The sequence below is a fragment of the Nematolebias whitei genome, chromosome 9, assembly GCF_014905685.2.
Source record: "Nematolebias whitei isolate Nwh7 chromosome 9, NemWhi1, whole genome shotgun sequence".
NCBI classification, from domain to species: Eukaryota; Metazoa; Chordata; class Actinopteri; order Cyprinodontiformes; family Rivulidae; genus Nematolebias; species Nematolebias whitei.
Window position 1 is genome coordinate 45,360,995 of NC_056506.1, and position 13,492 is coordinate 45,374,486.

General features: G+C 43.0%; 1 protein-coding gene across 1 annotated transcript in view; it reads right to left on the bottom strand.

The window, feature by feature from the left end:
* Positions 1-10,921: 10,921 nt before the first annotated feature.
* The window catches only part of lig1 (ligase I, DNA, ATP-dependent), a 111,697-nt gene continuing 109,126 nt past the window's right edge, over positions 10,922-13,492 (bottom strand). The window contains exon 27 of the mRNA XM_037682408.1: positions 10,922-11,018. Within this exon, the coding sequence (XP_037538336.1) occupies positions 10,944-11,018 (75 nt within the window). The 3' untranslated portion in view covers positions 10,922-10,943. The remainder of the gene's footprint in view (positions 11,019-13,492) is intronic.

Here is a 13,492-nt window from a genome sequence, read left to right on the forward strand (position 1 = left end):
TGTTCAAAACATCTAGTCAAACTTTCAAAATATCATGCACAACCTCTATGTTGTGAATGACTCTCGGCTACTACCACCTCAAATTTAGCTTGGTCTCTGCAAAACTGATGGAGTTACAGCCACTTTGGTGTTGGCTAATGTTGATCAGAGTCTTGAATTGAGTTGACTCCAAAGGTTTATTAGTTGTAGATGTACGCCGATAACTTCACGGGATTTTTATTTAAATACACTCATGCGATATTTTGCTAACAAACTAACAACAATTATTGCCACAGATTTAGGCAAAGATCTCACACAATGCGTAACACATGAAGTACATACGTGTTGTAAATGATGCTCAGCTGCACCTAACTTTGGAAGAATACCTTTAAAACTGACTGAATTATAGCCATTTTTTTCTGTTTTATTAGGTCAGCTAGCTGCGGCGGCCATCTTCAATTGAATTACTTCAAAAGTTGAATTCTTATAGAGACACATCGAATGATTATTTCCAGAAAGTTTGATTAAAATCCGTCAAGTGGTTCATGAGCTACTTTGATACCAGACAGGCAAAGTTGACCAATAAGTAATGCTAGTATTAAACACAGATCTCACATCAACTGTTAGTGCTCAGAATATACGTTGGGGATCAGTCTCAACTACAGCCACACACAAGTATAGCTGGATATCTGCAAAAATGACAGAACTTTAGACATGTTTTTATTTTTTATAATGGTTGGCTGGCTGCAGTGGCCATCTTGAATCAAGTGGACTCCAAAAGGTAACTAGTTGTGTTCATCCCTGGATTACTTCCTGAGAGTTTCATTCAAATTTGTCCGTTGGTTCATGAAATAGGGCGGCACGGTGGTGAAGTTGGTGGAGCTGTTGCCTCTCAGCAAGAAGGTTGCCAAATCGAATCCCGGTCGAGGGCCTTTCTGGGTAGAGTTTGCACGTTCTCTCCGTGCATGCATGGATTTTCTCAGGGTGTTTCCTCCAACAGACTAAAAACATACATGTTAGGCTGATTGGTAACTCTAAATTGTCCCTAAGTTTGAGAGAGAGAGTGAATGGTTGTTTGTCTCGTTTGTCTCTATGTGTCCCTGTGATGGACTGGAGACCCGTCCAGGGAGTCCCCCGCCTCTCGCACAGTGACAGCTGGATATGAGCACCAGCAGTGATCCCGCGACCCAGAAAGGAAGAAGCAGGTAAAGATAATAGATAAATGGTTCATGAAATATTTTGCTAACAGACAAATAATCATACACAGTCAGAAACAGAGAAGGCATCTCAAGCTGTACTTGTCAGAGAATCCTGTCAACTTCATCCGTCTGATGTTTTTTTCCTGGGATGTTTGGTGCCGTTGGTCACAGCTGAGTGAAGGCTACCACAGAGAGCGCTTCAGAGACGGGGCTGCTCGAGGGTCTGCTGCCACTCAAGACGGGGAAGCACAAAGAGAGGCACACAAAGGTCACACAACTAATGACCGCCAACAATGATCCAGTGAAGTGTGCTCTGCAACCACTCTCCCCTCCCATGGAGCACGAGCCTCTGCGTGGGCCTAAACGAAGCGGGAACAACAAGCTCTGCCATCATCATAAACCCATCAGAAAGCGGTTATGACTAAATCAACCGCTATGCTGCAGGGGTCGAATAATCAAATGAGACATTTCCATACTCAAACAAGCCAAATGAGCCGTGCAAAGCAATTGGCCAGAAAACTGTTAAAGTGGAGGCTGGGAGCCAGGATTAAACATAAATAAAGCTGTGCCATCTAGGTTTTCTAATTGAACACAGGTTGACAACCCGCCGAGCGAAGGAGGGAACGCTTAACGACAAAAATACACGACTGAAGTGCATCGTCTTAGAAAATTCACAGAGTTCACTTCATCTGCGGCTGCTTGACGGTACAGCAACCGCGTATGTTGCTTTTGCAGTGTTAGTAAAATATTTTAGGAACCACTCAGAACTGGTTGACTTTTGGTGTCAATCTCATTTAAGATGGCCACCTCAGCTAAGTAACCTTAAACACAAAAATGACTAACTCAGACAATTGTACTGACATTGAACTAAACGTTGGCATGGTTGCAGCGGAGTTCATACCAACACACACTTCTAGCTCTAACAGAACACATGGCATGAACCACTGCATGACAGTTGATCTTTAGGAAAGTAATCATTGGATGAACATCCACAACGAATAACCTTTGAAGTCAACCCAGTTCAAGATGGCAGCCGCAGCCAATCAACCTTAGCCAGCACAAAAATGGATAACTCTGTTTTGCAGATATCAAGCTAAAACTTGGTGTGGTTGTACCTAATAGTTCAGTAGTTCTCAAACTGGGGTTTCTGGATCCCCAAGAGTCTGCGAGCCAATGCTTGGGGGTGCGCAACCCCCCCCCCCAAAAAAACATATATATATATATATATATATTTTTTTTTTTTTAAGCATGTAGATAAATGTTTAACAACCTGTTAAAATACACCAAAATGCAGGAAATAGCATCTACTTTATTCAAAATTTTTTTGGGGAGGACCCCCCAGACCCCGCCCACTATTTGCGTTCCAGCATCGGTTGGTTTAAACAGTAAGTACCCCGTTACTTGGCATGACTACTGCTGTTATGAATCTGTTCAGTTTTATGTAATCATTTGAAGAAGTGGCAATACATTTGTGTTCATTACGTGAATAGGTAAAGTTTTAAAGTGGTTTTTGATTCTGTTAATTATCTCAAAACTGTCATTTTTGGAAGTACAAATTAAAAGTGTTAATTAAGCGTGTACTGAATGAAAAATACCCCACGTTTAGAAGTATTAAAATTGTATTAACACTATTAAGAACAGGTTTTAAGTATTTATGTTACACAAATATTTCCATTGCATTAAATAGACAAATTGAAGAAAATTACTTAATAAACATGAGAGTTATGAGGGGGTCCCTGAACCCAAATTGGTTCAAACCAACCTCGTACTCTGAGCTAAAAAATCTTGAGTTTTATTCAAAACTTCAGGCAGGCAATGCATTCGTTCGATGCTCACTCCATAGGTTACGATTACACTGCATCAACTTTATTTTGATAATTCACATTTGCAGACATTGCAGCCCGGCTCGACTTGTTTCAGTGAAACTGAGCTGCAGAGTGTTGATGAGTCACAGTTTCTCCCTGTCCTTTATGTTCAGAACCTGCTAAAATGGAAACTTCAGGATGAGAGAAATCATATAAAGGCCTCCCCCCACCCCCACCAAAAAAGAGGGCGCCTGACATCATCAAATCTGAAAGGTTACTGGCAAACGCTCGGCGCTCCTGCTCAAGAACGACACTATTGATATTCCGTGGGCTCGGCCGGGGACAAAGGCAGGGTCTGTCCCGCCCTCCCTCCCATGGCCTGGCATGGCAGAGATGTCACAGAGAGCACCAAACAAATGGATGGAGGGATTGGAAGGGAAGGAGGGGACGGCAAGGAGGTGGAGGAGAACAAACACATTGTTCTCTGAGTGGAGAAAGAGGCATTGTGAAAAAGACAGATAGCTTATGTGGGAGAAATGGGTGAGGGAGGGGGGCGAAGGAACCAAAAGGACAGAAAGGTGAAACCTGGCTTCGTCTGTTTATTAATAGCTGCCCTCGTTTTTTCCTTTGCAGACAGACGCAATCCATAACGCCGCTTTAAAGGGATAGTCTGGTGATTCCTGAAGTGATTTTCTGTCAAATTTATCAGTATCTTATCATCTGTGGCTTCAGACAGAAGACGGTTTAGGGAGAAAAGGGCAGAGGTCTTCATCCAGGCTAGGCTAAAGACTAGCCCAGGGGTCTGCAACCTTTATGATCAAAAAAGCCATTTCTGCCCCTTCGTTCTCTAAATTAAACGTGTCCAGAGAAGCAAAACCTGCTACAATTGTCATTATGAACTGATGGCCCATGGGCCACTTGAAGTTTGTTAGAGGAGGCTTTTTCTGGCCAGTAGGCATGAAATTATAAAACTAAAAACATCAGATGATTAACATTTATTGATATTTTTACATTTTGAGACAAAAGACTGGATTCCATCCATTCTTCCATCCATCCATCCCCTTTACCTGCTTCTTCCTTTTTGGGTCATGGGGGTCACTGGTGCCCATATCCACTGTGCGAGAGTCAGGGGACACCCTGGACAGGTCTCCAGTCCATCACAGAAGACTGGATTTTTGTAAAGAAAAAGAAAAAATCATTATTTTTTTACCAATTTTTAAAAACTAAAACAGTGAAATGTGCAGGGTTATGTGATTTTTTTTATTTTGTAGTGGAGTAATTGAGTATCTTACTTTGAAGAAATAAAGCATAAAGTTAAAGTGAGTATAATTTACTCTGTAGTAGTACTAGCATCCACATATTTGCAAAGAAAAATACAGGAAAACTGCTAAAACTCTTCTCTTTTTTTTTGTTGTTGTTGTGGGTATAACGACCAATAAAAGTCTGTTTTATGTTAGTTTTGGTCAAAGCTTGAAAGAGCCGCTGCAGAGGAACCAAAGAGCCACAGGTTACAGACTCCTGGATTAGCCAAACAAGGGCCAGATTTATATAATTATTTCAGACTTATTAAACTACTCTTAAAAATGACATCCTGGTGTGAAAGAAGGCCACATTAGTTAATATTGAACTGTACATCACGGTCCAAGCCTGGTCCTTAAGGGCCACCATCCTGCATGTTTTAGATGTTTCTCTGCTCCAACTGATTTGAATCAGTGAGTGATTAACAGACTCATGCAGAACAATAAGAGGTGAGCAGGGAACAAGCACAAAGCATGCAGGACAGTGGCCCTCAAGGGCCAGGACTGGACACCCCAGCGACACACTGTTGCATGACTGTTTGTTTGTATTCTTCATCAAACAGTTTATTTTACTACACGAACAAGTTCTGCTCTTTTCTCAGCACTCAACGACTGATGTCACAGCTGAAAAGATGCAAACCACTGAATTATTTGGCAGGACGTCCCTTTAAAAACCACCAGATCATCCCTCCAAGGTGGACACATCCTAAAACAGAAACATGTTCAGCTTGTATCTGCTCCAACACCAGATTAAGATTATTTCTGGGGGCATTTTCCGTTTGCCTCAAACACAGCGAGCCTCCAGTCGATGCCTATCATGTGGAAAAACACACGAGCCGAGCAGGCAAGTCTGAGCCCCCCCCACCCCCCACCCCTGCAGGTGCAGGTCTGAGCAGGTGACTTGATGTGAACTAACAGCACAGCTGTTCGAACACGGGCTGAGACCCCGATGGAAATGAAGGCCGTGGCGCTGCGATGTCCTGCAGGCATGCGAAGTGCTCCAGCTGCCCCCCTCGGTAAACATCAGCGACACAAACAAACACGCGCATGTTCGCTCAAGGATGATGAAAACCCAGTCACACGTGCAGACACGCGAGGACACCCAAAGACATCCCCTTCACTCAAACCACCTCCAAAAGGAGCTCCAACTGCACTCAACCATCAGCTGTTTACTTTAGCATCTCACCGCAAACACTAGAGCAATTAAATTTTTTAGATTTACTCCTTTAATATTTCATGCTTGATTTTCACAGCTCTTTTTGTCTTTCACTTTGTTTCTAGCCAGCTTTGAAAACTGATGACACCGTGGGGCAGTGGTTTGAGCTGTTGCCTCTTAGCGACCAGACGCATCTGGTTGGAGTTTCATGTTCTCTCTGTGCACAAGTGGGTTTTCTCCAGTTTCCTCCCATTGTCCAAAAACATATGCTCGTAACGAACTCGTCCTCAGGTGTGGGTGAGAATGGTCGTTTGTCTCCGTGTGTCCCTGCGTCCTGTCCAGGTTGTCCCCTGCCTCCCACACAGCGACTGCTGGAGACCAGCTCCCCACGACACGGAAAGGAGAAGCAGGTAAAGAAAACAGACGGATGGAACCGCTGACAAGTGCCGTTTGTAATTCAGATGTTGGTAACAAGCAGCAGGCCTCCTGGGTGTGTAAAAGAATAAAAAAAGAAGTGATAATGATATTCATGAAGAGTGTCAGAACATGTGGGACAGGAGATGCGTTTAAAGCCCAAACAAGAGGAACAAAAACACAGACACAAGGAAAAAAGAAAGTCAAAACTGGATTAGGAATTTCCATTATTAGACGATAATGGCATCTTTCTCAGACCGAGCTCAGCCCACACACACAAATAACAGGCAAACCACCGGCCATGCACCACGAACACGTGCACATACAGAAACCACAACAAACATGCCTTTGAGGACAGGAAACACCAAGCACTCTGCATGTGAAAACAGGGACATTATTATACCGCACGCTGCAGACTTTTACATGTAAATATCCCAAAGATAAGACGAGTGGCGTAATGATGCAGACTGGATCTGCGCTTCTACAAGAGCACACGCAACACAAACAGGAAAACAACACTAACAAATGTTTTTTTACTTCTCATTATGTTCAGCGTCATCTCCTGCTGATGCAACAGACCATCAGCAGCCAAAACAAGTCTGAGCTGCACACACGGAAACAGCAGTGCTAGTCCAGATTTTCACAAACAGATTTACCACGACTACCATTTGATAATGTGTGGCAACCACTGAGGGACTAAACAACATGACACACTAAACACTCTCCTGCAGTAGAGCAACTGCTGCTCCAACTGAAAGGAGTCAACGGAGTTGGTTCAAGCATCTGATTTGGATTCCTCCTTTTTACCATACCATACCATTTTATTTATAGAGCACTTAAAACAGCTACAAGGCCAACCAAAGTGCTGTACAGACAGAACAACAGACAACACACGAAGCAATTTACAAAATGAAGTAAATCAAAAATGTGGACATAAAAACGATGCAGATAATAAATATGACGACAAACCAGTGTGGAGCGTACAAGGTTCAAAACACAGATCCTCTGGTGTTGAAAGCTACTGAATAGTAGTGAGTTTTTAAACAGGATTTGAAAACCGAGAGGGAGGGGGCCAGTCTGACAAGCAGAGGTAACTCGTTCCAAAGTCTTGGTCCTGATACAGAGAAGGCCCTGTCACCTTTGCGCTTAAGACGAGTTCCTGGAACTGTGAGGAGCAACTGGTCCGCTGACCTCAGGGAGCGTGGTGGGACATGTGGTTGTAGCAGATCAGAAAGATTGGGGTGGGGGGCGAAACTGTTCAGTGATTTGTAGACATACAGGAGTATTTTGAACTGGATTTGAAGGTGAACCGGTAACCAGTGCAGTGAGGCCAAAACTGGTGTAATGTGCTCTCTTTTGCCTGTACTGGTTAAAAATCGGGCTGCTGCATTCTGGACCAGTTGTAGTCGTGCAATGGAGGTCTGACTGATACCAAACAGGAGTGAATTGCAGTAATCAAGCCTAGATGTAATGAATGCATGTATTACTGCCTCCAAGTTATTTTTGGACAATATGGGCTTCAGTTTAGACAGCCGCCTCAGTTGGAAGAAACATGATTTAACAATCATGTTTACATGATTGTTAAGTTTCAGGGAAGGGTCCATTATCACTCCCAGATTAGTGACTCTTTGTTTTTCTGACAGGGTTAGAGCGGAGAGGTCGATGCAGTGGTTTGTGATTGTGTCATTGGGAGGGAACAACATGACTTCAGACTTATTTTCATTGAAACTTAAGAAGTTTAAAGCCATCCAGTCCCTGATGTCAGCCAGGCAGTCGAGCAGAAGTTGAATAGAGCATGTACCTTTGTGTCTCAGGGGGAAGTAAATTTGACAATCATCGACGTAAAAGTGAAAGTGTATGTTGTGATTCTGGAAAATAGTACCAAGTGGCAGCAGGTATAAAGAGAATAGGAGGGGACCCAGGATGGACCCCTGCGGAACCCCCCATTTAAGCTCTGTCGCTGCAGAACTAAAATCCTTGATGGAGACACAAAAGGATCTGTCAGTGAGGTAGGATCCGAACCAATTGAGTGCTGACCCTGTGATGCCCACCCACTGCTCCAACCTAGCAATGAGGATCTCATGGTCGATAGTGTCAAAGGCAGCTGTGAGGTCCAATAGGACAAGCAGCACAGAATCACCAGTATCTGTGGATCTGAAGATGTCATTAAAGACCTTCAGCAGGACAGTTTCAGTGCTGTGGAGAGGTTTAAAGCCAGATTGGAATAGCTCTAAGATGGCGTGATCCTCCAGGAAGCACTTCAACTGGGACTCAACTATTTTCTCCAGTATTTTAGAAACAAATGGGAAATTGGAGACAGGCTGGCTGAAGTTGGAAACGACTGAGGGGTCAAAGTTTTTTTTTTTTCCAGGAGAGGCTGGACGGCAGCATGTTTAAAGGTTTTTGGCACCACACCAGTGGATAAACTACTGTTTATTATAGCAAGAATGGATGGACCTAAAGTAGGAAAAACCTCCTTTAGTAGTCGAGGGGGGACATCAAAGGGGGAACCAGAAGGTTTCAAACTGCACATGACCTGCTCTAGAGATGATAGAGTGATGGGTTCAAAATGGTCTTGTGTGTGTGTTTTAAGACCAGGGAAGGCCTAAAACTTGCTTCAGGGATCTTTTATTCTACTTTGGGATCCCTCAAGAGGAGCTGCTGGGGTGAGGGTTCTGGATTAATCATCTAGACTCATTGCCCCATGTTGACCTCATTTAAGCAGCTCTTCAATGGGGCATACCGCAGGGGTCCATCCTCGGTCCTCTTCTCTTTTCTTTATACCTGCTGCCACCAGGTTCCACTTTCCATAAACATAACATTCCCTTTCATTTCTACACCGATGGCTGTCAAATTTACTTCCCTCTGAAGCACACTGGTGCATGTTCTATTCAACCTCTTCTTGACTGCCTGGTTGACATCAGGGACTGGATGGCTTTAAACTTCTTAAGTTTCAATGAGAAGAAGACTGAAATCATGCGGTTTCCTCCTAATGGTAAGATCAAGAACCACTGCGTCGACCTCTCCTCTCTAACCCTGTTAGAGAAACAAAGAGTCACAAATCTTGGAGTGATAATAGACCCTTCCATGAAACTTAATCATGTAAACATGATGTTAAATCCTGTTTTTTTTTCAGCTGAGGCAGCTGTCTAAACTGAAGCCCATACTGTCCAAAAATAACCTTGAGACTGTAATAAATGCATTCATAACATCCAGGCTTGATTACAGCAATGCACTTCTTTTGGGAATCAATCAGACCTCCATCATACGATTACAGCTGGTCCAAAATGCTGCAGCCTGATTTTTAATGGGTACAGGCAAAAGAGAGCACATTACACCAGTTCTGGCCTCCCTGCACTGGCTCCCGGTTCACTTTCGAATTCAGTTCAAAATCCTTCTGTATGTTTTCAAATCTCTGAACAGCTCTGCCTCCTCCTATCTTGCTGATCAGCTGCAGCCATATGTCCCACAGACCAGATGCTCCTTGTGATTCCAGGAACCAGTCTCAAACTCAGAGGTGACAGGGCCTTCTCTGTTGCAGGTCCAAGACTGTGGAATGATTTACCACTACACGTCAGGCAGGCTCCCACTCTCGCTGTTTTTAAGTCTCACTTAAAAAAACACTTTTATTCCCTGGCTTAACTTGTTTTTAATCCCGTCTGTACTCTACAATGTTAGCTTTTTAATTATTATCTTTTTCCATTTGAATCTGTTTTTGTCCTGTGCCCTTTGCTCGTTTTTCCTGTACAACACTTTGGATGGCCTTGCTGCTGTTTTAAGTGCTTTATAAATAAAGTGGTATGGTATGGTACAAGTGGAAGGAAATAGATGAATAGATAGATCTCAAGCATGAGCCCGTAATCAGCTTCTTGTATCTAGGATCTTATTCCGTCAAGATCCATATCTTTTGACCGTAGGCGAGTTGGAACATAGTTGGACCAGTAAATCGGTAGCTTTGCCTTTTAAATGAGCTCCTTCTCAATCTCAACAAACCGGCTCAACACCCTTATTACTGTCGACACGGCCTCAATCTGTGAAGAGCAGAAATGGTGCATTTGTATAATTGATCGGCCTTTATTTTGTTGCATTTGGTATTAAAATGGTTCCATACAGGAAGCGGCAAATTCACAAGACTAAAAGAATGATCATCAGATTAAAGGATTGAAATTAATCTGGAAACAAACGTGTTAAAATCAGACATGATTTGCCGGGACAACTTCCATGTTGGTCAATAAGAAACTTGATTTATTTGCACTCAAACACTTCCTCTCTGCTTCACGTGCAGCTGTTGTCTTTGCACGTGCACCTGAAGGTTACACAACTCCAATCATTTCCTACAGCAGCTTGTTTTACATTTAAAGGCATTCTGAAGTGCAACAAAAAAAACAACTAAAACAACCACAAAACGTGGCTCAATCTGCCACAAGCACCTCCTTTATATCTTCAGAGAACTCAACACTCTGTTCCACACCACAATCGCACGTCCTTGGCTGTACAGCTGCCCCCGGCCTTCCCTTCTTCCTCATATCTCTGATTGATCCAGTTTGGACAGTTAGTAGATTTCGTCTAATCTAATGCAAGCTCGCGGTTCTGAGTTTTTTTGTCCTGCTGTTTGAGCAACTGTCAACTCGTCATCTATTTCCAGTCCTAAAATCGTTGCAGGCAGCCAGCAGTCTCCTTGGCTTGTCCTCCCCATGCCCAACTGAACGGGGTGCTCGAGCTGCAGCAGGGCCACTTAAAGGAACTGGTATTGCACCTGCACGTTTAAACGGTGTTTAATTTTTTGCACAGCGAATTTCTGATGCAGATCTACGAGCAGCAGGTACGCAGCAACTGCAGAATCGATGACGTTTTAGGGAATTACGTGCACCGTATGTGGGGAGATGTTTACACAGTTCAGGCTCTCAAAGGGGGAAAATATAGTGAAGGAGCGGCTTCGATAAATCGATAACAAATTACAGGATGCTTAAAACTGGCAAGAGCCTTTATTTTCTTTCAACAATACAAAAAAAAAAGGAGAATATATTTACAATTATAATGACATTTGCTAAATTCCCATTATTTATCAATCCCTGCTGACGGCTGCAGATTATCAGTAGTAGTCCTCTGGGTCCGCTTTGTCTCCTTGATTCTGAATCTGCTGCTGCTTCTTGTACAAATCGGCGATCTGCAGAGAATGAGAGGAGGAGGAATGTTCAGACGGGAGAGAGGGAGTTTGTATGAAAGAGAAGCAGGATGGAGGGAGGAGAAAGATCATGAAGTCAGGTCAGTACCACGAAGAGGAAAAGCTAAAAATAACGGTTTGATTATTCATATCCCCGGCTTTGAAGTCGGTGACTCCGAGCTGCCGACTAAAACAGGGAGGTTGTGTTCATTTATCAGGCCTTTGAGGTGGCGGGGGGAAGGGGGGGGGGGGGGGCAGACAGTAAATGATGTTGGAGCAGCAGGGTGGCACAGTGAGGAGGAAAACAATGAAACATGACAGGATCAAGGTAAAGCTTTGATACCCGGCCTGAAGCCGACTGCGTCCAGCACGTTCTCAGGTTCTCTCAACTCCATCCAACTCGAACGAGGTCGAGTTCGGTTTTTAATCGCGAGCGCCGTCAGAAGATGAGACGTGGCAGCTACATTTAAATGCGGCCGACGCTCCGTCTCGATTCCCAAATGAAATTAACGCGTCTTCACTCTAAATTCAAGCCAGCGCAACGTTGGGAGTATGAAACGATCCGAGAGCGGCCTTTGATTTATCAGGACAGAGATGGATCGTCAGTCAGAGTTTGCACGTCACCGAGGACAACTTTGGGCCGAGTACATAAACTTTTAATTTATATTGATTTTTTTCCAAGATAGAATCAGACATTATTGAAATAGTCTGACACCGAGTCAGATAACCTGTCTCACTGTGAAGCTGTGCCTGGTTGTGCATTTCTCCTCCATCAGAGGACTAAACCACCGGCTTTGGCTCCGTTTATGAGCAGATCTCATATTTATGTCCATCATTTATAACTTCTGTACACTTAGCATCAAACCCAGCATCTCACTGGTGACCAGTTAACAAATAGCGTTTGTGAGGGAAACTCTAAGTTGGGTGCAAATTGTGTTGTGGGCTTTTCAAACCTGTTTCCAATCATTCTCAGTTTAGTTTCTGTAATTCTGGAGAGCTACATGTGTTTTAAGAAGTCCTCACAATAGAAAACATCTGAGGCCACAGCCCTGAATGTGCACGTCTAATCATGCCGATCAGCAGTGATCATTACTTTACTTCAAAAGAGTACTTTAATGCATAAACTCATGATCCTGGAAACCGTTGCTGAGTTAATGTGCACAGTCTTTTACAAAGTGTGCACATGCAAGTACAAGATTTTCAAAAATTGGGCCAAACAAACAGTTGATCACTTGGTTTCAATATGGAATTTAGCAAGAGTGCAACTGAAACTGTTATTTTGAGTCGTCAACTAGTCATCAACGGTCTTAACTAGTTCCTAACAGTTTTAACTACTCATGAACAGTCTCAACTAGTCCCAACAGTGTTAACCAATTCCCAACAGTCTTAACTAGTTTCCAACAGTTTTAATTAGTCAACTCTTAACTAGTCCCCAACAGTGTTAACTAGTTCCCAACAGTTTTAACTAGTCTTCAAAAAATTTAACTAGTCTCCAACAGTCTTAACTAGCCCCCAACAGCCTTAACCAGTTTCCAACAGTTTTAACGAGTTATCAGTCTTAACTAGTCCCCAACAGTGTCAACAAGTTCCCAAATGTCATAACTAGTTTCCAACATTTTAACTAGTCAACAACAGTCTTAACTAGTCCCAACTGCGTTAACCAATTCCCAACAGTATTAACTAGTTCCCAACAGTTTTAACTAGTCATCAACAGTCTTAACTAGTCTCAAACCATCTTAACTAGTCCCCAACAGCCTTAACTAGTTTCCAACTGTTTTAACAAGTCATCAGTCTTAACTAGTCCCCAAAAGTGTTAACTAGTTCCCAACTATCATAACTAGTTTCCAACAGTCTTAACTAGTCATCAACAGTCTCAACTAGTCCCAACAGTGTTAACCAATTCCCAACAGTCTTAACTAATCACAAAAAGTTTAACTAGTCCCCAACAGTCTTAACCAGTCCCAACTGTGTTAACCAATTCCCAACAGTATTAACTAGTTCCCAACAGTTTTAACTAGTCATCAACAGTCTTAACTAGTCTCCAACTGTCTTAACTAGTCCCCAACAGCCTTAACTAGTTTCCAACTGTTTTAACAAGCCATCAGTTTTAACTAGTTCCCAAAAGTTTTAACTAGTTCCCAACTATTATAACTAGTTCCCAACAGTCACAACCCAGAGACACCACCCTGTGAGAAAACCTCGTCCATCATGAAAACAGTTTATGCTCTTAGCAGTCGACAAAAAGGCTTTTCCTGCCGTTTTAAGTGTCATCCAGATGTTCTCACCCCCACCCCACACACATGGCCCCCTCCCCCCCCATGCCTGACTGGCAGGACTTTCCAGTATCGATCTGTCTTGGCATCTACTAATTAATTCATGAAAATCAATCAATCCATCAATCAATCAATCAATCAATCAATCAATCAATCAATCAATCAATCAATCAATCAATCAATCAATCAATCAATCAATCAATC